The sequence below is a fragment of the Suricata suricatta genome, chromosome 9 (genome assembly GCF_006229205.1).
Source record: "Suricata suricatta isolate VVHF042 chromosome 9, meerkat_22Aug2017_6uvM2_HiC, whole genome shotgun sequence".
Classification (NCBI taxonomy): domain Eukaryota; kingdom Metazoa; phylum Chordata; class Mammalia; order Carnivora; family Herpestidae; genus Suricata; species Suricata suricatta.
This window is the reverse complement of record NC_043708.1, coordinates 68,785,606-68,811,505: the sequence shown is the minus strand read 5'-3', so window position 1 is coordinate 68,811,505 and position 25,900 is coordinate 68,785,606. Positions and strand designations below refer to the sequence as shown.

The following is a 25,900-nucleotide window of genomic DNA, read 5'->3' as shown; positions in this document are numbered from 1 at the left end:
AAGGATACTACAGCTATGTTCCAGGAAGAAGCAGTAAATACTGGGGAGCTTCTGTTCTTTATGAGTTGTCAGTACAATTGAAGAGTCCTTCACAGAAAGAAAGTATCCCAAAAACCCATAACGGAGTGCAGAAATGAAACAAGCAAATTGACTGTCTTTTAGCAGCTCAACCAATGAATTGGTCCCAAACAACATGACGAGTTAGCAATTTTCTCTAGGCTACACTGTATTAATATTTTGTATTGCAGCACCCTCTACAAGAGGACAGCAAAAAACTTCACATGTGTCATCACAGGGCAGCTCTGCAAGAGGTCAGGAGGTAGAGGAAAGACAGGGGATTGCTGTTCTGGCCTCTCTGTAAGGTGGAGGCCTCGGCAGGGCTTTGACCCAGGGAGGTCAAGGGCATGGCCGCAGCCTGGAAGCAAATCAAGAGGGGAAGCTAATAAAGACCCAGAGAGGCGTTCTAATCCAAGCTATTTCCGGGAAGACTGACATCTGAAAGGACAAACAGGGAGTGAAGCTAGAGGGCACAATGTGGAACACCTACGTTTATGAAGAATAGCTATCACAATTCTACTGGGGAGGAAGAATCTCAGATTTCACAGTACGCTTATGACCTCATCCGCTGCTCTTTTAGAAGTGGCTCTGCAAATACTCTTGTTAGATAGTTGGCAACAGATTTATTTTTGAGTTTGGCCAATTGTCAGGAGGCTTTAGATTTACCCTTTCAATTATTTATACCAACTACCTAGCTAGAATCCAACTTTGGAAGATGAATATATATGTGTGCATGTGTGTTTCCTGAACTGAGCTCTGCAAACAAAACCTGTTTGGAGTGATAACATTGGGCTTTTCTTAGAGATTATAAATGTGTCTGATGGTACTCATCAGATAGATAAAAAGTTCTTGGCTTCTTTGAACTTTTTTAGAAACTACAAGAAAAGTACAAAATTTATAGTAAACTTATGTAGTTTACTATATTAATTTTACAGAGAGTTTTCTTGAACTGGATCATCTTCCTAAGAGGATTCAGAAATTTGTCTCTGGCAAATCCCGTCTCCCTTTGACACATACAGTCTAATTTTTTTTTTTTTTTGCTCCAAAAGCTCAATTTTGTCTCCTAGGGGATGCTTTATCAGGAGAATGTAAGCTATTTAAATCAGCATAAATAATTAAAGTCATCTTCTGCTGCTCTGTAAGAGGCTATAGTATATGTGGACTCAATCAGCTCAATGGATAGGAAGGAACAGAAAGGGGTCCCCAAGATTCGGGCAGCTTAAAAATCAATGCCCTGCAGTGGGAGGCTGAGACTGTGTCTGGGAGTGCAGCTTTGCCTCCTTATTTCACGAAGACAAAACACAACTTTGATATTTAGCGCTAAACCCTCAAAGAACCAAAAACTTCGAGACTCTAAACCCAGCACTCTCTGGAGTAATACAAAATCAGGAGGTGTGCGAACCAACTTTATTCAGTCTGACTGCAGTGTAAAGGCGTCATGACCATGTTTTGTCAGACTAGGCAAGTTGCGATTGCCATGAAATACAATTTATCAAGACACCCGCACTTTAAATTACATTAAATAAATAGCACTAACAACATCAAAACCTCCAAAGATCAGATACCAAAGAAACCGAAGGCCAATTCCCAAGGATAGTGTGGGGGTGTTTCTAAAATTGGCATGAGTTTGTAATAAGAAAAGAGATTTTAAATGTAGTATCTTTTGACATGATCATTTACCTTTATCTGGGCAAATCAATTCTTGATAAAAATCCAAGCTCTTTTCAATATTGGCTGCCATAATTTGGGACAATGACAAAGAGACATCCATGAATGCACAGAAGTTCTTAAATAAACTTTTCCTTAGGCCTTTAATTTCGAATTTTTACCCTTCATATGATAATTGCAAATAATCAGCCTGGGAACCAGTACTAGAAATATTTAAACTGTAGCTCAGAAAGTAGATTTCTGTCATTCTGATTTTTTTTTGAATGCTGGTGGTGGCTCATGCAAGGGATTACTATATAAAAAGCAAAATCTAAGACCACTGTTTCCCCTGATAAATCCAAATGTTTTCCATAATACAGACTTCTGTTTCAAGATATATAGAATCTTAACCTTCAAATTAAGAGCGGCTAGGAGACGGAGAGACCAATCACTGCTTGACTTTGACTCCCATCCAGGAGTAATAACATCTCATGTTACCATATTCAAAGGTCCTCTGGCTTAATATCATAATTTTTTTTCACGTAAGCTCTACACCTAATGTGGGGCTTGAACTCATGACCCTGAGATCAAGAATCACATGGTCTACCAACTGAGCCAGCCAGGCACCCCTCTCTGCCTTAATATCAAGGAAAAAAAGAAACCATGTTGCCAGTTTAGACTCAGCTCAGGATATCATTTGGTCCAAATTTTATATTCAAACTACCAAAAAATAAAAAATAAAAAAAAAAGAGAAAACATATATAAAGACATACATACACAGTGGAGAAAAACAAAAACCAAATGAAGCTGATGCCTGCTGGCAGCATTTCTTAGCACAATCATTAGTGAAATGTGTCAACACAATATCTTTTCTTTCATATTAACATCTGAAAAGGCAAAGCAAAAAAAACCTAAGTGTCCATATACCGAAAAAAAGAAGCAAGCAGAGGTCCGGAATTCTTGTAAAAACCGCTGAGCTCTTCCATTTCTCTTCAGAGGGCCATCACCCAGATAGGCAGCTTCTCAACATTTGTGCTTCATGGCGAGCTACAGAGAGAGAGGGTGGCAGAGTAAAGCACTGTTAGGCATTTGTGCTGCTCCCTCCCAAATCCTCGCTGAGAGATCGTACCAAGGTTTCACTTGCTGTGGCAGATCACCTTACTATGCACAGTGACAGCTAGTAAATGTTCAACATTTTTCAAATAGTCCACTGGGCATTGTGTTTGTGACTCTTCCTGAACAGTAGTTCTGTTGGTGTATGTGTCCTGGTGGGAGAGCATGCTATGTGGCCTTCCTGCGTTCCACGGGAGTAATGGAACAGCCAGTGCACAGGCAGAGTGAGTGACCTTCCTGGGGTGGGGAGAACCGAGGCCTTAGGGCTCCCGAATTACTAGTTACCTAGGAAAACCAGTACTCCTGAAATGTACGTATAGACTGATCTCTCATATAGAGTATTAAAAATCAACTGTAGAAAAAAAGTTTGCATTAATCCACTCAGTATCTAGCCTGGACATTCAACCACATGGAAAGCACTTGATGATGAAGCAGTGTTACTGACTAGTGCTGAACATTTCACCCAACCGAGACCTTCGTTTACTACTCCCCCTGGTACTTGACACGTGATCTTAGCCAAAAGGCCGAGGAGCGATACCCCACTGGTATTTGAGAAATGTGGCTTACTGAAATGGTAGACCTTTATAAATGGGAACTCCACTACCACGGTATCATTCAGTAGCTTCCTAAGCCCAGCTAAAGCCTGTGATAATATATTTAGGGAATTACAGGCAGGTAAAGAACATAAAGTTAAATCTGACTTTGCTTTTCTTCGATCCTTTCTAAGGAGCCCATACACTGACATGAACCAGAAGGCAGAGCTGAGCCTGAACTGTAATTCCTCATGTGTCCAGAATCGGGTATTAGGGATGAATCCCTGGTGTTGGGACTAGAAGTAGAAGACAGGATTTGTCTTTGAGCAAACAAAGTGTTTCTCTGCAGGTAAGAACTTTTTTTTTAAATGTTTATTTTTGCGGGGCGCCTGGGTGGCTCAGTCGGTTAAGCCTCCAACTTCGGCTCAGGTCAGATATCACGTTGGTGGGTTCAAGCCCCGCATCGGGCTCTGTGCTGACAGCTAGCTCAGAGCCTGGAGCCTGCTTCCGGTTCTGTGTCTCCTTCTCTCTCTCTGCCCCTCCCCCTCTCATGCTCTGTCCCTGTCTGTATCCAAAATAAATAAAACATTAATGTTTATTTTTGCGAGACAGGGACAGATCAGGAGAGAGGCAGAGAGAATCCAAAGCAGGCTCCAGGCTCTGAGTGGTCAGCACGGAGCCCGGTGCGGAGCTCGAATGCATGAACCATGAGATCATGACCTGAGTCGAAGTCGGATGCTTAACCGACTGAGCCACCCAGACGCCCTGTGCAGGCAAGAACTTTGTAGAAAGCCCTATCATTTGCATCATGACTGGGTTCTCAGTCCTTGAAGAATTAGCAAGGGGATTCACCAATTCCACAGCGGTGCTATCCATCAGTCTGGATGGTGTCAGTGACCCATTTCTCTGGTGTGACCCAGGGCAGTATGAGTCTCCCTTTCCTTGATGTCTCCAACAATGAGGTTATAACCCTGGGGCTGCCACCTCAGGCCACCTGCCAAAGCAGTGGACATTTCCCTTACAGAAGGTGCACCAGGCCAGGTCAGCATGTGGTGGAGAAGGGTGGACCGAGGCCTTCATGCTGCTAAATTCACCTCGGCCAAAAGGTCTCCTTGTGCCCCTCTGCCTGGTGATGTCAGCCTCGATGAAGACCTCCCCAGATCTTCTGCAGTGTGGACACTGAGTCTGTCAGCAGGTCAGACAGGTGTTTGTGAGTGTGGGGCTGCTTCTGTGCTAAGTGCTGTGGGTTTTTGCCAAGAAGGGTGGAGGTGGCTCATAACTCCTGACCTCGAAGGGTGTATAGTCCAGGACCGTGGTGGGTAGAGTTGGCAGAGTCTGGGCTCTCCTTCAGATCTGTTTACTCCCCCGCCACGCTCAGCCCCTCTGCTATACCGATTCCGCCTCTCCCTCCGTCTCTAGTTTTAATACATTATTCAGCAATGTGGACCGTTCAAATCAACCAGAGCTGTTAAGTGTTGTGCATAATGAATACCAAACATAAATATTTGATCAGTGCTGCTGTCCTGTTATTCACTGAGCTGTTAACCTTCAGCTAATGGGCTTGTGCCAGGTCACCCCCAGGCGTTAATCTTCAGCAGCAACTGTACTGCTGTTTGCACCAGGCCCTGGTGACCACTACGGTGTCTGCGATGGCGCTAAGCAGAGCCCCAGCCAGGTGGGGCTGTGGCCACCTCAGCATCGCAGAAATATGGCTGGATTGGATATTTGACTATTTGTAGTATCTGTGCAGAAAGTGGCACCATTTCCATGATTTTTTTCCCATTTTTTAAAATTCTCTGGGAGTTAGAAGTGTTGGAATATGGAAGGCAGGGGTGCTGTTGCTTCCCTGCTACGAATCTACTGTCTGACCTTGAGCCTAAAGTCACAACTGCTCTATACCTCAGTCTCCTTATGTTTCTAAATATCATCTCCAACTTAGATGTTACGGATCAATTTAGATGTTAGGTTTCCTACAGAAGATGAGCTTAAGATTTCCTTCTGTTATATTTTATTTTCTTAACATCTCATGGAATGCTTTCTCCTTTGGAGCTGTGTAGAGTACTCCATCTGTGATAATAGAAATAAATTACTTGCACTGGGAAGGGGAGGTTTTAAGAGGCCTGGACTCTTGAGGTCCCTTTTGGTTCAGGGGCTGAAAGGGAGCAGGTGACTGTAGCAGGGACAGAGGCAGCCAGTCCCCGGCAGTGAGAGAAGTACCTCCTACGGCGTGCTCCCTTCCCCTCCCCCAACAGGAGCTGGTACAAAACAGGCCAGATCACTGTTCCTTTCTGTGCGAAGTGTCATCTGAGGATGCTGAGGTGTGGGTGCTGCTCCTGCCTGCTGACTCACTGCCTGTGGCGAGTGTCACAGCACGCACTGCAAGGTTGTGCTTTTTGGGGCAGGGGAAAGTGAGCAGGGCTGCTCTGCGCCTGAGACCGTGCCAAGTCCACAGCTCAGGAAGGAACCGCGCTTCCTCAAGGCAGGCTCAACAGAGCTGGGGGAGAAGGGGCACAGGAGCATTTCCCAGATGGGGCTCCATCTCCCCTACTGGAGACAAGCACCCACATATCTCGGAGGTGGGGTTGTGCAAAGGTGCTCCATTCATTAATGTACCTGGGTCACTGCAGGAGTCCTGGGAAAAGTTAGAAAGACCCTGTTTACTGCAATCTAGAAAAGTGTGCCACACACTCTGGCTGGGGGTTACATGCCCTTTTTAAACCAGGGTGCATGGCACTGTTGTCTGCTCAGGGTGCTAACATGTGCACCGTGCCTCCACTTGTAAACACAGCCCACTCTTTATGAATCAATACAGCTGTTTGGGGAAGAAGGGCTTGGGTTCCCTCTGAATGCCCTCTTCACTGGCAGGTCTAGTGGGGACTTGGCCAGTGAAATGACATCTTCATGGTCAGGCTACAGCAGGGGCTTTAAATCAGGAGCCCTAGTCCCCGAGAGAGGAGCCACGCCTTATCTAAAGAGGGGAGTACTGCCAATGCTGGTGATTCATAAGCACACATTCCCAGTTGTAGAAAACCATGTCTGGCCAGGACAGTGTCTGGCTCACACTCCCTCAAACACACTAATAGATACCAGCAACCCTTTCACCTCCCCCTTAGAACACCTACAGGTGGAGAAACCAAAACCTGCCTCTTCCATCTGTATTGAAAACAGGCCACTGGCTGGCACTGATCCTCCCAGTGGTCAAGGGCAGAGACCCTTTTGCCTTTGGTGGACTAATCAGTTTCTGTTCTGACAAGCCCTGTTTCAAGAGTTGTTCTGTTTAGAAGGTATCAGCATTTAGCAGGAGCCCTGCCCACCCCACTTTGGGGCTCACAAAAACCTTCTCTCCAGTCCCTCCCCAATACCTTTGTTAGGCTCCTCAATCACATTTGTCTCTCCTTGTACGGTGCTGGTTACGTGGCTGAGTAGGGTAGGTTCAACAGAACCATTTTTATGGAAATAATTATAACCAGTATTAAATTAGATTTATATATGCCAGGTATTGTGATAATAGATTTACAGGTTTGAATTCATTCAGTTCTCTCAAGGCCCTAGGAGATAGACACTGTCATTAATGAGCCTTATTTTATTAATGAGGGAATTGAGGCACTTGCCCAAGGTCACTGAGAGGGTAAATCAAACACAAGATGTTAACTACACCGTGCTGCCTTCCCAACCACCGAGCAAGCTCGGCCACAACATCAGGGAAACTGGGCGACCAGGGCCAAGAATCGCGGCCCTCTGGTCAGGTTATCCAACCCTGTGTTTGTACAACCTCCACATGGATGACCTCGGGTATTGTCTCCTTGGCCTTAGGAAGAGCGATTTCGCAGACTTCCTTGGTAACCTGCTTCATGATTTAATCATTAACAACACTCTGGTTTGAGCAGAATCTTATCAGTGTGCCGACGGCTCAGTTCTGCGTGGTAAGGCACTATCACTCTTCCCAGACTTGAAGACAATTAAAAAACTGTTCCCTTTCCCAAACCAACACTTTGACTGTTTCTCCAGACTTCCACTGCCCATCCCCCATGTAAACCACAAAATTTGCTGTTACAGAAATGAAACTGGGGTGGGATTTCTAGCATCTCCATCTCATCGTTATTTCTGTATCACAAAGCCTGGAGAAGGGACCTTAAATCTGAGCTCCCTCTCTCTGCAACAAGCAACAAGTCTGACTTCCAGCAGGGCTGCCTGTGGTTTCAGCCACATCTGGCTGATTCTCCATCAGGGAACCCCAAATGGGCCCGAGGTGGGCGTGCAGGAAGACACTGTCACAACAGAGAACCTGATGACGGAGGAGACGGGTCTGTGCAAGTGGGAGGCAGGAAGGGAAGGCAGGAAGCATCCACTGGGATTCGGATCCAGTCAGGCCTGGACATGAGCCCCTGGGAGGGGCCAGCTAGCCTCAGCTGGGGAGACTTATCTCGTGACTTTTCAGGTTGTATATTCTTGTTTCTTCCACAGAAATGGGGTTTTCTGGTGAAGCAAGTTAATTTTTCCCCCAAAGGTCACCTAAAAAGCAGATCTGAAAGGCCTGATCATGAGTTGGAGATGCCAACAGTTATCAGCAGAGGTAATTTCTGGAAACCTGAATTCCAGTCCCTAGCCAGACAACTGCCCTTTGGGAACACAAGATCAGCAATAAATCCTCTTTATCACTTGACCAACAGGGCAGCTCTTTCCTTTGATTTGTGACTGCCTCAAAGAGTGGGCTGCCAATGAAAACTCCCCTTTCCCCTTCTGAAAAGCACGTTCTTAGGGAGCGTGTGAATGTGCATGTGTGTGCCTGTGGTCACGTGGAAAACGCCATGCCCTGGATTCAGGGCAGGTAGGAACCTTTAGGGCAGCTCTGCATGAGTCAGGTCAACCTTAGAGATGTAAGGCTTCCTACAGAGGGGCAAGCAGCCCCGAGGGGTATGATGTCCTGGGACTGGAGCTTGCTTTTCATACAGGGAAGAGATAAGAACACAGGATGCTAGGCTCATGGCCGTGCCTGGAAAAGGACGGCAAGGAAAAGCAAGCACAAGCAGCCCAAAGTTCTTTTTCAAGCACTGGCCAAGGGAGGATGGATATTCTTAGAACCCCCATCCTGTTCCTTGAAACTTGAGCCCTAAAATTCTGGGCAGGAACTAAAGATGGTCCACATTTTCCAAAGATCCAGGTCCAAGGTCAGAGACGGAGATAAAGGCATTAGGAGATAAACAAAGGAACAGGTACAAGAAGAAATCTTTCATGATTCTGGTACTTACTAAGCAGCAGGTTGCATAAAGGAGGCAAACAAATAAAGGCTTGATTTTGTATCTTCCAGCATCGGGAAACGCACTGAAATGAGTTTCTTGGAGCCCAAGCTCCCTGACTACCTGGAGTGGAGAGCCTGCCCCTCTGTGGGACCCACCTTGTGTGCAGTTTCCGCAAACTGCTGGGCGCTGTTCTTCATGTCTTCTGTCTTCTCCTCTGCTCGGCCTAACCGCTCCCCGCGCTCGTTCAAGGCCTGGCTCGCTTTTTGTACAGCGCTGGTCACACTATCGGCTGCCGAGTGGAGGATGCTATTTCCTGAAGAAAGACAGCAAGAGCATCAGAGGCTGCCTCAGCTGACCTACAGCGACAGAGCCCTGCAAGGGGTGAGCACTGGTAAGAGCAAGGAGGGTCCCTACAGCGAAGCCAGGAGTGTCTAGGAATGAGTCAACATTTTTTCTGATCTGGTGTGACTGCTCACGTGTAGGAAGAGAACCCACAGCCTGCAGGACTTGGGCAAATGCTGATAGCTTCTCCCATAGCCCCTTCACTGACAACAGCCCTCACTGCCATTCTACTGCCATTCTGTTTGGTGAGGGTCCAAAGGACGGGGTCCATCTGGATTTAGGACTTGGCTTACAAAAGGAAATGGAAATCCTGACCAATTCATAGAATTAGGCAAATTCCATGAGACTTATCTGGATCTTATGTGAATTTCCTCTTGGCTTGGTGTTTAGGTGAAAACCCACAGGAAAAGGGGGCACAGAACTTTTCCAGACAGAATGCTCTGTATTCTTTTCAACTCCTCTCTTCCATTCTACCCCATTATCCCTAGATCATGGTTTCATGTGAGAAGCTGTGAATCAGTCCCAAAGTTCAGAGATATGCCAGCTCCCAACGTTGAATCTTGAGTCATAATGTGGTTGGCTGGGCCTCCTTTCTTCTGACCTCCAGGTTAGGGGAGATGGGGGTCCTCAACACTGCACTTAGCTAGGAGGTAGAAAACGGTGACAGTAACCAGCCTTTGAAGAAACTGAGCACTTCCAGATTCACGAAAAAGTTGAAAACCGTCACATTTCAAAGGATGATGCATCCCTGACATCCTATTTGCTGGGACTGAAAACAGAATTTAACAGTGAAGAACTAGCAGATGTATAACCCACCGAGAACCAGAGACTTGCAGAATTACAACCCAAGGAGATTTATAGCTGTATTTTGTTAACACTGAGTGGAAGATATTTAATGGCATTTTATGTAATGGCTTTATGTCTTTGAATAAGTTTATTACATCATTTAACTTTGTACTTGGGATGGATACATCGAGCCACAGACAGCTTTTAATAGAAATGTAACTTCCACTGGTCTCAGCTGTAAAGGCTTCCTAATTTCTCCTCTGTGGGAAAAGTCTGTGGTTTGTGGAACAGAATCTCAGGCAAAGAAAGCGCCTGGCCCATAGGAAGCATTTTGTAAATTGTTTCCCACTTATCTTCTTTAGGAGTAGATTTTAAGGGCTTCTGCTGTGTGCTAAGGGGAGGAGAATGGGGTTGACTTAGTATGACTCCACTGCATCAAGTACTCCAGGAGCCAAGGTAAATCAGCAGATTAATAGGGACTAGAGATGGGGCTCTGGAGGAATCTTGTTGAATGCAAGGATTGGATGGAAGGTCTAGGTCTTCAGAACAGATTTAGGGGGAGAAGCAATCTTGGTCCCCCTCCCCTTCCACATCATTTCCATGACTATGATGACAGCCTGTTAGACCACTGCCTAACACACGAATGGCATTTTGCAGTCATAAAGCACCTTCACAAATACTTAGTTGATGGACACAAATTCTGAGAAGACTGAGATTAGTTGAGGTTAACGGCCTACACAAAAGCATATTGCTAGGGAAGTGGCATGGGCAGCCCTGAACCTGATTTTCTAAGGACTTTTCCTGATTCTGTACCATCCTCTTTGCAGACAGGGGGTAGGGTGTGGGAAGCAATACAAAAGACAGAATTGTGAGCAGACTAGCACAGACAGATGCTGACAGTTTATTTCTCAAGGTAATGCCTGTTTCTGTCCTCAAGGTATTCCTCTTGGTCAATGAAGAGCTACTCATCCATGCTGCATTGTAAGTCAAGTAGTCTCAAGAAGAGGCCAGTGGGATGGAATGGAAAGATGGAAGGGACTGGAAGGTACAGAGAACTGGTGGGGGCACTTAAGTTTCCTTCCTTTCTTGCTTCCTTTCACTATCCCACAGGTTAGCCACCAGAGGCCAGGGAAAATAAGGGGCAGGGAATCTGCAACTTTATAGCCAGGAACAGCTACATTAAGCCAAAGGGATTTTAGAATTTGCTACCATAAACTTAGGAGGGTGTATAACCAGGACATGTCTTTTCCCATTGAATTTGACCCTCATGATGTCCTCAAAGTTAGACACATCCGTGTTTCTGGAATGAACCTGCTATGCGTAAGCCATATTGTTTTCTTAATCTTGCACAAGATGTCAGGTAACACTGCATCCAATTTTATGAGATACTGTTCAATAAACAGGCATTATTACTAAAAGAGAACCAAACACTGTCTTCACTATTAAAAGATGACCTTGATGACCATGATCAATAGGAAATCCACCTCCAGTCATCTTCAGACATGAGGGTGGATTTGAGCAAATGTAGGTGCTCTTAGTTGAAATGACCTCTCTCTCTTGGTTTCAATTCTAACCATATTTCAGGCTCAGTGAAGAGTCATCACCTTTATCAAGTTTTAGGTCAGCTCCATACCCTCTTTCCTCTTACCTCCAACTGCCTTTATCCTTCTTAGCCACTTAATCAAGGACAGTCATGGGCGACTTTCCTAACTCATTTCTTCACCTACAGATGCAATGACTTACCAATCAGACTATAAATTCCCCAAGAGCACCATTTCATTGTGTTGGCTGTTTCCCATATCTTGAGTCTTTCTCCTCTTCATTTGGCCCCTACTTGGTTACTTTCTTCTGAGATCTTGCTGAAGCTGCAATTCCAGGGTTCTGTCATTGGCCCTCTTCACTCTCTCATTCTACAGACTCTCCCTAGATCAGTTTTACTCAATTCATGGCTTCAGTGACCAAATTCTATCTTTAACGAGGTTGTGCTGCTAAGTTCCAGACCCCTATGTTCTCCTTCTTGACAATTCCAGGTGAGTGACCCCAAGTCATCTGGAATTCGGTACGCCTAAGCCTGGCCCACTGTCTTTCCCCTCACAGCTGCTTTTCCTATGGGGTTCCCTGCTCAGTGAGCAACCCCACTACCTGCCCAGCTCCTTAATTCAGAAATCTGGGAGTCAGAAATCCTCCCTCACTTTTACCTGATACAACTAAAGGAACTTTCTACACAGCTCTGAGCTTTCTCTGCACCGTTTTCATTGTTTTTCTGTTGACCTAGTCCCTCCTGCTTTCAGAGTGACAGCGACAGCCTTTCGTCTAGCTGTCCCCACACGTTTTTTGGTTCATCTTCCACACTTTCATAGACTACTTTTAAAAAGGCAAATCTGTTACCACCTCCCCACTAAAGATAGTTGAGACTTCTGCCTTGCCGTTCTCTCAGCTCGTCGTCTTAGGCCTCGCCAAATTGCCTAAATGTGCAGAGACGTGTCGTGTGTGTGTGTGTGTGTGTGTGTGTGTGTGTGTGTGTGTGTGTGTGTTTTTTTTTTAACTTCTAAGCCTTCGTGCTGCTGCCTCCGCCTGGAACCCTGCTTCGTCTCTTGCTTCTCTTCACTTCCATACACTTCAGGCCCTCTTCAAGGGAACCTTGTTATATCTAGCGTACCCTACACCCTGGCTGCCCCCAGCACACAGTATCTTGTGTTTATTTCAAATGGTGCATTTATTTCATGCATGTAATTCTTGGCTATCTAGGGTGAACTCCTTGAGGGCAGGGACCCTGCCTTCTTCATTTCTGTACTCCTGGTTCATGACACACAGCAGACATTCAATAAACTCTGGTGACTGAGAGGCAGGAAGTATATATCATCTTTATGATTTCTTCAAGGCTTAGCAGAGGGTTGGACACATAACTGATGCTGTCGTGTGATCTAACTAGGTCCTGGAATTCCAAGCTGGTCACGTGACGAAGAGACTAGGTGGTGTCTAATGGAGTTAACCACCTCACCTAGCAACTGTGCCAGGAATATAGTGAGTTAAATAAAAACCCACTAAATGTAAAAAATGGAATTCATTTGCTACAGTAAAAGGAAAGGGGGAGGTTGATAAAAAAATCTGTTACTAACCTTGAAATGTTTAAACAATAGTAAGGTATAAAAATAACAGAAGTTAAATAGCTTCATACATAAATCCAATGTAAAAATAACCATTTCCTGAACACTTACTACGTTCTGGGCATTTACTAAATCTGCTTCTCACAACCACCGTATGTGAGGATCCCGTTTCTATCAACGGGAGCACTAACGTAAAGGGAGAGGGTTAGCAGTGTGCCAACGTTCACATGGTAACGGAATAGCACAGCTAAGGTCTGAACCCAGGGAGCCCACCTCCAGAGCCAGTGCTCTTACTCACTGTGTTATGTGGGCTCTCCCTGGGAAGTTTCTGGTACCAGAGTAACGACGCAGTCTGCACTGACTGTGTGGAAGGAGGACCACGGCAGCAGTTCCTTACGCGCTTCTTACAATTGCAACAGTAAACAAAACATCCTATTATACGTTAGAGTAACACTGTAGAAAATTTAGAATGCACATCACTATAAAAAAGGCAATGAAATCATGTACTATTCAATTGCTTAGAGATAGCTACAATTTACAGTGATGGTACGTTTTATTCTGGTGATTTTTCTGTATACGCTTTCCTAAAACATGGCTGAGACCATACCGCAGATATTTCATTCTACATACTATTGTGGGCACTGCCCCGTGTCATAAAGAATTCTTTGAAAATACTATTTATAATGGCTGCATAACACTGCTGTAATTTATTTGACTCTTTCCCTTTAGATACTTGTTGTGTTTCCAAAGTTATGCTTTTTATATTGAGGTTGCACTTGTTGCATTTACACACACACACACACACACACACACACACACACACAATCTTTGCTCACATCTCTGACAATTCCTAGAAATTAAAGTGCTGAGTCAAAGAACATACACATTTTTGAAGTTCTTGATGCAGGATGAAAACTGTTTTTCTGAAAGATTCATTTAACTTTTGTTTTAGACAGAGAGAGAGCATGAGCGAGCAAGCGAGCACGCATGTGCACGAATGGGGGAGGGGGGAGAGAAAGAGCATCTTTAGCAGGCTCCACACTTAGCACCAATCCCAAGGTGGGGCTTGATCTCATGACCCTAGCTCATGACTGGAGCCCAAACAAGAGTCACCCAGGCACTGTCATATTGATGCAACTATAACTTTGAGGCGGAATAACTTTGAGGGAGTGATTTAACTTTTTGATCTTCAATTTCCTCATCTGTAAAATGAGGACCATGACATCAACCTTGTGTGGCTGTTGTGGAAATGAAGACGAAGATTTATACAAAGTGCGTATAGCTGGTCAGTGAGCATTTCTCCCTCCACCTCCCTGAGACTACATCTGACCTCTAGGAGCTTTGGAAAGACAGTAAGATCCCACTCACTTCCACTGCCTGTCTCCCTTTCTTCTCTCCTCTTTTGGGGCTGTGTGTCTTGAGGCTCAAAGCAGACCCTCCTCAGCTCTGTGTTCCTGCTGTGCATAGCTCAGTGTGTTGCACAGAGAGGGAGCTGAGCACGAACTCGCAAAGTCAAGGCACGCTCTACTCAAACTCAAAAGTTGGGCCCATCATATTGTATTGAGTTCAATCTGGAAATAAAACAGTCTCCCAAGGCAGATAGAACAGTAATTCTCTCTAAAGAGACAAGAAGCATATTGATACCCAAATTTATTCAAGCAGTCTGAGAAGAGGGTGTCAACCACAGCAAATACAGTCAACTGCCTTTTGAATTACAGTCTCTGGAGAGTAGAGACCAGTCTTACTTCATTGATGTTACATTTATATCCATTCCACTCAATATGTGCTTAAAAAAAAATATATATATATATATATATATATATATTTGGCATCTTTTTTATGCTGGCATCTTTTATGTTAGCGATTGAGCAGACTTTACTGACTTAAAGCTATAACTTGAAAAAAAAAGCAGTAACACTGTATTAATTTGTTTGAAATCACTATTAAAGAAACTTAAATGTATAGAAGAATGAGGGAAAAAGTAAGATGGATCAAAAAGCAACAATAGAAGAGAAAGAGGTGGAGGAAAGACTTTTAAAAATGCACAAAACATGCCAACAGCTCAAATATCAATATAATTTTGTTATATTGTCCCAGACTTCAGGTTGTATCTTGGTAAATAAAATTCCTAATTCAAGAGCCAGGAAAGAGGCAACCTCAAGAATTTTCATCAGGTACCTCCTATATTAAATATCTATATCTATCTAAGTATCTGTATCTAAAGCGATAGATACAGATATATATATATATATTTGAAATGCAAAATACCTTGGAAAGAAGCAGGAAAATCATCTAAAAATAAATGATCAATAAATATATGCCAATCTACACTCAGTGCTGAGTAAACATAATCATCTCAGAGCAACTGTTTTAGAACTGAAATCTGTTAATAATTTAATAATTTGCTTGGACTATTTCCACTCTATACCCAATTTAACCACTTATCAGGACTATACAATAAAACTCCATGTATCTGAACTAACTTAAAGGAAAAACTACAGAAAAGAAAACTAAAATAGATTTGGGTTCTAGTACAATAAACTCACAAAACTTGGCAGGGAGATCTATTTAAAAACTTAAAATTTTTTTTTTTTTTTTTTTTTTGAGACAGACTGAGAGACAGCATGAGCTGGGGAGGAGCAGAGTGGGAGACACAGAATCAGAAGCAGGCTCCAGGCTCTGAGCTGTCAGCACAGAGACCAACGCGGGGCTCGAACTCACAAATCGTGAGATCAGGACCTGAACTGAAGTCAGATGCTTAACTAACTAGCAGGGAGATCTATTATATTAGAACACTAATAATTCTCATGGTGTCTGCCCAAAGTGTTCAGTAATAATTTAGTCAGAGAGTAGCTTAAATAGTCCCTATTTTTTTCTTATCTATGGTATTACTATTTTTTAGCAAAACTATTTTCACAGGTAGACGTAAGGCACACCTAAGTCTGGTCCAGTATTAGAGGCACTGAAATTAACTTTCCTGGCTACAAATCTGTGGGATTCACCCAAGAGGCGTTCTCCTTTTCTTTTTCTACTTCCAATCTTCACTGCTCAGGGTCTTTACCACGAGAAGACATTTTAGCAAAGGAAAAGAAAAGTCACATGAAAACTTGGTTGTCCGATTGCAGGGCCCCTTCTCCGCTCTGAAAGCCACTCTGAACCACGCATACACTATCCTGCTTCTGGAGAGGAGCGGCCCTCCACCCCCACGGGCGGTAACCGAAGTTGCATGGTAACCGAGATACTTCAGAGGAGGTTGTGCTTAGGTCTATGACTTGCACTAAATGGTTTAGAAATGATGATAATTTAAATGAGAATGATGATAATAACTTCTACAAACAGTAATTAAATACAAAGGCCTACCCGGTGAAACAAGTCAGTTCTTAATTCACAGACTCCATTAATTATGCTCTGTCTACAAGACATTGACTAATCAATACTAATCACCCTGCTGCATCTCAATGCTGGGCCACCTCTAGGGTCCCCCCACCCCCTGCCTTTTTTTGGATGGAGATCTTCCAAAAGGTTAAGTTTCATTTGCACCTTTGTGGTAATGACTAATCAGGTGAATTCTGTTACAAATCCAGGCTACTTTATGTAAAACCTTTCTAAAAGGAAGAGTCATTAACCCATGCTGGGCAAAGAGGCAAGGTGCACACTAGCCAGTCACTCACAGAAACAGCTACAATTCATTGAATGTCTGTTATGTGCAGGGGCTGTGGTAAGTGGTCAGAGTCCTCCAAAGGAATGCTTTCTTACCTATTTTGAGGTTGAGGAAATGAGTGCTTAGGGAGATGGAACTTACTCAAGATCACCCAGATCTTGATTCCAAAACTCTTTTATTAAAAAAAAAAAAAGCAACTTGTAAATAAGTGTATAAAGTGTACAAGATGATCTGATATGCACAGTGAAATGATTATTACAATCAAGCTAATTAACATATCCATCTCCTCAGATTTTTTTTTTTGGGTGGGAGCACCTGCAATCTACTTTTAGCAAATTTCCAGTATTTCATCCAGTATTATTAACTATAGTCATTATGCTGTGCATTAGATCTCTAGACTTATGCATCCGGCATAACGTCACTTTTGTACCCTGGGACCAGTATCTCTGTTTCCCCCACCTCCCTGCCTGAGAAAGTGAGACACAGAAAGGAAAAAAAAAAAAACCCAAAAAAACCCAACAACTGCAATGATCCTGCTTAGATAGGGAAGCTAAAAAAGTCAAATACATAGAAGCTGTGAGTTGATCCCAAAACTCTTGATGACTATGTCAGCATTTCCCAAAGTGGTTCTGTGGTTTAAAACAGGGCTACCCAGAAGGCTCCGTTGTAGGGTAAAATGACTTTATGAAGTGCCGATCTAGCTGGTTCCTTTATTGCAGAACACTGGAAAACCTTTAATATGCTAATGTAAATTGTGACTCCGGAGGAGGTAGGAATGGGAGCAGGAGAGATCTGCCAGCAGAATTTCTGAAACATACTTACTCACGGGTCCTTTTGCATAGATGATTTTAGTAGGGTGGATTGCTGCAGAATCCACTTTGGGAAATGCTACAATAAACTATATTGACTCCTAAGTTAAAGGGAGAAAAATAAATCCAGGCTGTCCTCATTAATTTAGTAATAGATGGACAAGTCGTGTAATTACATCAAGAAGGCGTGCTTTACTGAGACAGCAGAACAGATATAGCGTGCTGAATGGCAGTTCCAGAATTATCTTTTGTCTCAAGTTGGTGGCTAATTTCAGGGACCATGAAACTTGTTTCTTGCCTGCAGCTGGATGACAAAGAAAAATGGACTCGTGTTCAGGAATACTTTGTAAACCCATAAACTCGAAAGCCTACCTGAAGGAGACCTTGGAGTTATCTATTACTGGCATTACTAAAGGAACAAGAATGGAAGAATGGACCATTCTATCAGGTAAATCTCTTCTGTTGGAGATGTAAAGGTCATTTAGTGTAACCGTGACCTGTTCCCAAGTCACAGTTATACCCCATAGCTAAGGACTTAGGAGAAAGCCCTCAGGAGAAAGCTGTGGCTCCTTGTGCTATAGATGCCTATGTGCTCACACTCTCCTCCCAACTCATTATTTCAAGATTCTCAATGGCAAGGGTCAAACATTTAGGGTTTTATTCATGTCCCTTTAAACACTTAAACTCCAGATATGTAGAGAAATTCACTAATCCTTTAAATATTCATTTAAACTTGGGCCTTATGAACGTGTTCATACAAGAGTTATAGGGCATCAGAAGAATGATTTCAAGGACTCCTTTTGGCTCTGTTTTGTTCAGAGAATATCAGGCACTCAGAAAAGTGGCTGAAATGTAACTTCAAAGAGGGAATCCTTGTCTTGAGAGGTAAAATGGGTTTTGTTCACTGTGTCTTTGCTACGTATGGCAATAAACCAGCTATGATCTATAGCTGTCCGCTTTTATTACAGTTGGAAGCTAGTGTCTTTAATAACTGATATATACAATTTGAAAACCCTCAACAATGCTACTGGTTACAATTAATTCTGTTCAACATATGAAGTCAGCTGCTTAGTTACTGGGTGACCTTGAACAAAGAACTTAGGCTGATCTCTGTGCTTCAGCCTGTTTCCTCACCTGTCATGGGGTTGGTCTAGTATCTACCTAATTGGGTTGTGGTGAGGAATAAATGAGATAATGTACAAGTGAGGCACTTAGAACAGTGCCTACCACACAGTAAACAGTTAATGTTAGCCATTGCCAAAGAGAGAAACTTCAGTTATCTGGCACTAAAGAGTCTTTGTGTTAAGCTTTCCACTTTAGCTTGTTTTTCTTTTGCTACTCTTGTTCACCATGAACATTCTTCTTATTTTTTAAAAAATTTTTAAATGTTTTAATTTATTTTTGAGAGAGAGACAGAGCAAATGGGAGAGGGGGAGAGAGAGACAGACAGACAGACAGAACCTGAAGCAAGCTCCAGGCTCTGAGCTGTCAGCATAGAGACCAACGCGGGGCTCAAATTCATAAGCCGTGAGATCATGCCCTGAGCTGAAGTCAGATGCTCAACCCACTGAGCCACCCAGGCGCCCCCACCATGAACATTATTGAAGGAAGAACCCATCCCACTGTCAGCCTCATACTTCCCAGTGGTGGTGGACTTCCAGAGAAGTGGTTTCCACCCCTCTGCTAACATCACTCCTTCAATAACCTATCAAGTCCATCGCCTCTTTTAAGTTTCCTCCACTTGGCCACCGGAGCACAAGGTGACTGACTACTCTTTTTTAAAATTTACTCTTTCTCTGGGTTTCTATATCAGACTATTTCTTAACCCCTCCACCACTTTGATTATTCCCTGTCAGTTCCATTCCCTTCCTGGTTAGGGGTATGAGGGCAGAAGATGCTAGCTATGTGACCTCCGGTAAACTACTTAATCTCTATGAGCCTATGTTTTCTCATTGGCACAGTGGTGAGAGAAAGAGTGCCTAGAGTTGGTCTTGAAAATGAAATGAAATATATACTTAGCATAGTGCTAGTAATGCAGTATGGGCCCTATACACATTGTTATTGGTAATATCTGATTTACTTAGTGCTGGGAGCCGCATCGGCCTTGCTGGATGCCACAGTCACAGTGAGGAAATGGCAGACGTTTGCACAGCTCCTGTCATGAAGCGAAACTGGTATCTTCTTCTATTATTGGCTCATATTGGGAATGGTACCACTGTTACTGATTAGGCCTCATAATGTTCCAAATCAGACCGATATTCCTCACACAGTTACCCCATAAGTAAAAGCATATTCCTGCCCCTGTATAAAGGATTTTAGATCAAAGCACTCTAGATGTTTGCCAAAAGGCTCTTCTAATGAGCCTTGCAGACCAAGACCTAAAGGGGGCTAAGAACACAAAAGTTATGATTACCTCTGGCTCAGAGAAGAGCCTAACTTAGAGATAGGAAACAGAGAAGGACTGGACATCAGTTGCTGCATATACCTTTGCTAATTGGAGTCACATATACCCTCCCTTGTACTGACTTCAGGTATGAGAATGGATAAGAAAATAGAAAGCCAGGTGCAAGGTCAAACACACACAGGGCCCCCATTATGCTTACATCAAAGAAAGGGTTTTCTCTAGCAGCTTGTTAACAAACATTCTTTCTCTTATGGTTAATGAGCTAGATAAAATAACTCCCAGCCTATCTTTATACAATTTAGCCTATGTTTTAGTTTTAGCGTAACCAACTTAAATAATATATATATTATCCTGTTTTTTACTAAAAACATCTTGTTATTCTCTTGATTATAAAATTTACTTAACTTTACTGTAAGTGCATTACATGACTTGGTTATAATTTGTTAATTAAAAACAAAGTCATAATAATTGGCCAAAAACCAACCTGTACAAAATAAGATAGGTTTGTTACTTTCTTAATCTTGGGGACTGATGCCAAGAATAAATTGGGATGGTTCTACAAAAATACTTCTGTAAAACTTGTTTCTGTTCACCTTTGATGATTAAAGCACCTTATCACTAAGAATTAGAAACTGTAAACAATTTCTATTTTCTGACATGTTATTGCTTAACCAATAAAAAAAGACACTGAAGCGGACTGAACGGAGATGTCTGCTTGGTGACCAAGCAAGAAACTCTGGCTCTTTCATCTCTCTCTTGTGCTGACACTGTCCCGTCCATCCTTTCAGGGACCCCTGGACTTGCTGGAGCTGGACTCCGGCAACTTAGCACATTTATTATAGAATAAATATGGGCCAGACACTGTCTATACTCATCCGCTTCTCAAATTTTACGTTACGATTAGTCCATTCTTTCCCTTCCCACCTTCCATCTGACCTTCTCTTTCTGAATTCACTGTTAGTTAACGGCCTTCTGTCCACCTTGTATCCTATGCTCAGTCACCTTTACTCCAACCTCTCTGTCAAATCCCACACATGTGTCCACACAACCCAGGGCATTTGTCTCAGCAAGGGCTCTTTGCTCAGCCCTCCACTCTAATTCCAGTTCCCAACAGGCCTTACTGAACCATGTAGCAGGATGGGTGGTTTTAAGGCACCGGTCTCTCCGTTTCTAATGCATCATCCCCTTTACTTATTACTAACCTGATCACGCCCCTTCTTTGTTGTGATCCTTTGTGGGCTTATGCATAATGCAACACAATCAACTCAAGAGGGTCCCTCCTGATCCAATGTCAGGCTATTCACTTGGCCTCCCCCAACCCCAGACTCCAATCTCTATCCACTGCCTCAAAGTTTCTTGACAAAGTTTAGAAAATCATTAGAGTTTCACCAGTTTCCTACCATAGGTAAAGTGGAGCATATAACAAATGAATTTGGAAAAAAAAATCACCATGAATAAAAAGCTTAATAAACAACATCATGTCTAGCTCTAGCCAAACATTAGCAATGGTGCACGTGTGTGTGTGTGAATTCTGTAATACACATTAGTACTCAAATGCAAATCTAGCACTTGGATTTTGGTGTCTAACACTGTTTTCTACTAGGAGAAAGCACAATTCTTTGGAAAATAGTGAATTCCATGCCTTGTGGTAAAGAAAACTCAGATAGGCCTGAAGCATTGTCAGCATTGTCAGACAAGGATGGCTTCACAAATGGTAGGGCTAGTGCTAAAGAAAAAAGTCAGGATAAAGCAGATCCCACAGGGCACGTTGTGATATTTAGAACATTAACAGTAATAGAATTTTAAACAATGAAGATAATTAGAATAATTTTATACAACTTTGTGGAAGCCATAACTTAATGTTCATAATACAATGTATAAAAGTGAAGCTGAAATACAAAACACAGTTGACTAGAATTGGATGCTTAATTTATGTTATTGATTTTAATAACTAAGCATTAAAATGCTTGAGTATTGATCTACATAGAAGGCTTAAGTATTTATCTATGTGTAAAAGTATGATTTGTTTCTATCTGTGTGAGTAGTGATGGGTGAATATAGGGAACTGAGTAAGCCAAAGTGTTTCAGAAGGAGTAGAAACTGTTCCAGAAAAAACTGATGAGCATATCAATGGCCAAGTATAGCCACTTAGTAGGAAAGAGTACCCACGATGCATTCTAAAGTACTGACTGCGTCTTCTTTAATTTCCTTCATAAGTCTTCTATAGTTTTCAGCATACAGGTCTTTTACATCGTTGGTTAGGCTTATTCCTAGGTATTTTATGGTTTTTTGTGCAATTGTGAATGGGATCTGTTTTTTTTGCTTTCTCTTTCTGTTGCTTCATGGCCATTTGTAGCAAAGTGGATGGACCTTGAGGGTGTCACGCTAAGCGAAATAAGTCAGGCAGAGAAGGATAGATACCATATGTTTGCATTCATAGGTCTAACAGGAGAGACCTGGCAGGGGACCATGGGGAGAGGAAGAGGGAAAGAGAGCGGGGAAGAGTGAGGGACACAGATCAAGGGAGACTACTGAATATTGAAAACGAACCATGGACTGAAAGGGGAGGGGGAGGGAGGGAGGGGGTGATGGTCATGGTGGGGGGCACTTGTGGGGAGAAGCACTGGGTGTTGTATGGAAACCAATTTGACAATGAACTATTATAAAAAAAATAAAGCGCTGACTGCATTCTCTTTAGAAATTTGGCTGTCTGTTCAGGCTAGACTGCTTCTGTTAGGGGAAGAAACCTCTAGATAACATGACAAGTTATGATAAGATATTAATAAGGCATGTGTATGTCTCCTTTGGTGCTAACATACCAGATCAACGTGTAAGGATGGTGGGGTGAAGGATCAGGCAGTCAGGTAATGCTGGCCTAGCAGAGGAAAGCATACACCATTCTGGAAGAACACCCACCAGGCTGAAAACACTGGACACTTGTACAAACCTTGGACGTACAAAACACTCCTGATATGAAACATACAATTCAGTTGTAAGAAGGGACCCAGGGAGATATCCAGGGCCTGAAGTTTGGGTCACTTTGGGACAAGAAACCAGGCCTGTGCTGCCACCAAAAACTAGCTGTTTGACACTGGGTTTCTCTGGACTCAGGAAATATGAAAATAAGCAGTTCAATAAAATTTGAGATCTATGAAGAATAGCATGAAGACATAAATTAAATCCATGGTGTGTTAGTTCATAATTTTAAATATAATATTCTCTTAAGTATTATTTTTGCATATGTTTTGTCTATTTAAAGTAACTAAAAATTTCTATATAATCAGTCCTATTAAATTGTGATTAAAATTTAAATTGTTTAAGAGAATTTAAAAAACTAAGCTTAGTAATAAACAATGTTCAAAAGTTTAAGAAAATTTGATTTTCCCAGTTTAATGTTTAGGAGAGATACTTAATAAATTGGGCATGAAACCAAAAGAAACGAAAGCATTCTCTCTTTGCACAAAATCCTACCAGTCTCCAAGGAATATGATCAGTATCCTCAAACATAACATCTCTGTTCTGGTCTCTGGTCACTCAGCCTATGAAGCCTTTTCCTGCTTCTCTAACCAGCTGTAACCCATACACCTCTGAGGCCACTGCACCTTTTCCAAAATTTCCTGCTGGTCTGTTTATTCACTGAAATGTTTTCTTGTCACTGTTTTTCCCCAGGCACAGCAGGAAGCAGGGAAAATCACAGGAAAAAACAGGTATGTTTTTCTTCTGCCCATTCCCCACCCAGGGCGGGCCCAGAGCTTACAATCCAGAAACAAGGGTCAGATTATGTGTAGGTTAGAACAATATGTACATGGAACAGGAGAAACTTAGCAGAGGACCATGGGGGAGGGGAAGGGGGGAAAGTAGTTGGGGAGAGGGAGGGAGGTAAACCATGAGAGACCCTTGAATACTGAGAACAAACTGAGAGCTGAAGGGGGAGGGGGAGAAGGGAAGGAGGGTGATGGGCATGGAGGAGGGCACTTGTGGGGATGAGCACTGGGTGTTACGTGGAACGCAACTTGACAATAAACTATAAAAGAAAAAAACAATATGTACATAGGTATAAGGTGTGTGTGTGTGTACATGTAACACATATATGTGTACACACACACACACCTTAAAAATCACCAGGCAGTTAGCAAACAATGTGCTATGCTAGTGACCTCAAGAGGGACTGAGCATCAGTGGGAAGATCAGTCTAAGGAGGTACGGTTTAAGCCCTGGTGTGAAGAGACAGACTGAGGCAAAGTCCATGTGCAGAGCCGCGAAAGCTGCAAAGGCTTCTGTGTCCGAGAACCAAGTGTGGGGCTCCAGAAGGGGGAGGGCGGGCTGAGAAGAGTCTAGAGAGAGAAGCAGGCACCAGACGACGCAGCGCCTCGCAGACTATGGAAAGGAGACCAATGTTGAGTGCAACAGGAAGCCACTGCAGCATTTTAAAACAAAGGCCACCTGGACTGAGATCATTTTTGAAATTCTTACTCTGGCTGTCTAAGCAGGAGAGAAGCAAGAGAGAGAACAGAACAGTTAAGAAGCTCTTGGGGTAACTCAAGAGATAATGGTGGCCTATACTAGAATGATGTCAGTGGAGAGGAGAGAACTGGGAAGATTTAAGATATATACTGATGCCTGAATATGGGAGATGAGGGGAAAAGAAGATCAAGCAAATCCCAAGCGTTTTGACTTGAGGAAATAAGTATATAGTGGTGCAATTTATAAGACAGGAGAGAAAAACAAATTTCTTTGGAAGGTGAGCAGATCTGAGAATCAAGTATTTCATTTTGGAGAATGTTATACTTAAGTTGTCTGTGAGACATCCCGGTGAAGTCAATAAGGCAAATAGAGTATGAAGCTCCACAGAGAAGTCTGGGATGGAGATAAAATTTGTAAGTCCTCGGGGCGCCTGGGTGGCTCAGTTGGTTGAGTATCTAACTTTGGCTCAGGTCATGATCTCATGATTTTTGAGTTCGTGTCCTGCATCAGGCTTGCTTCTGTCAGCACAGAGCCCACTTAGGATCCTCTGTCCCCTCTCTCTGCCCCTCCCCAGCTCGCACCCCCCCCTCTCAAAATAAATAAAAACATTAAAAAAATATATAAATTTTTTTTTAGGTCATCAGCATGGAGAGTAAATGGGAATAAGTAAGTCTACCTCAGAAGCAAAATTAAAGAGAAAGAGAGGAAAGGGGTTTGCAAATTCTACCTCTAAGAATTTTAGCATTTAGAATGAGGTAAACATAAAGGTACTGGTAAAGGATGCTGAGAAGAAAAAGCCTAAGAAACAGCAGAAAAACCAAGATGAATTTGGCACAGTGGAAGTTAAGTCAGGACAACACATCAAAAAGGTGGCTACAAGGGTCCCAAGATCATTTGCTGGGAAAAGAAGAGTCTTCACCAAATGGTACTTGGACAACTAGAGATCCCATGTGAAAGAATGAAGTTGGACCCTACCTCACACCATATACAATTTTATTTCAAAATGAATCAAAGACCTAAACATGAGAGCTAAACTATAAATTTCTAGACAGGGTTGCTGGATGGCTCAGTTGGTTAAGTGTCCAACTTCAGCTCAAGTCATGATTTCACAGTTTGTGAGTTTGAGCCCTGTGTCAGGCTCTGTGCTGACGGCTTAGAGCTTGGAGCCTGCTTCAGATTCTGTGTCTCCTTTCTCTGCCTTTTCCTTGCTTGTGCTCTGTCTCTCAAAAATAAACATTAAAACAAACAAGCAAATAAACTAGAAAACATAAACATAAATCATGACCTAAGATTAGGCAATGGTTTCTGAGGTGTACACCAAGCAGAGTAGATAAATCAATCTTCATCAAGATTAAACAGAAGGTTGTGCTCCCTACTCCATGCTACCCTAGCACTTTAACCATGTCTCTATTCCTATATTAACACATTATAATTATTCGTTTAAGTGCCTGTTTAGTCAATCAGGCTGTGAACTTTTTAAAGAAATTTTTAAATGTTTACTTTTGAGTGAGAGAGACAGAGTGCGAGCAGGCGAGGGGCAGAGAAAGACACAGAATCTGAAGGCGGCTCCAGGCTCTGAGTTGTCAGCACAGAGCCTGACGTGGGGCTTGAACCCATGAACCATGAGATCATGACCCGAGCTGAAGTTGGATGCTCCAACCGACTTAGCTACCCAGGTGCCCCACACATTTCTTAAACTCCTTGACTATGCCCTCCTTATTTATATACTTGGTGCAA

General features: G+C 42.9%; 1 protein-coding gene and 1 long non-coding RNA gene across 2 annotated transcripts in view; one reads left to right on the top strand and one right to left on the bottom strand.

Moving 5' to 3' along the window:
• Positions 1–2,506: 2,506 nt before the first annotated feature.
• Positions 2,507–25,900, bottom strand: part of STXBP6 (syntaxin binding protein 6) — a 246,061-nt gene continuing 222,667 nt past the window's right edge. Inside the window, exons 5-6 of the mRNA XM_029951902.1 lie at positions 8,746–8,903; positions 2,507–2,751 (exon numbers count right to left, since the gene is read on the bottom strand). Coding sequence (XP_029807762.1) covers positions 2,728–2,751; positions 8,746–8,903 — 182 coding nt within the window. The 3' untranslated portion in view covers positions 2,507–2,727. The remainder of the gene's footprint in view (positions 2,752–8,745; positions 8,904–25,900) is intronic.
• Positions 10,729–24,868, top strand: LOC115301900. Its single transcript, XR_003913347.1, has 5 exons — positions 10,729–10,763; positions 12,651–12,742; positions 17,600–17,743; positions 23,369–23,406; positions 24,800–24,868. It is a non-coding gene; the product is annotated as an uncharacterized LOC115301900 (long non-coding RNA).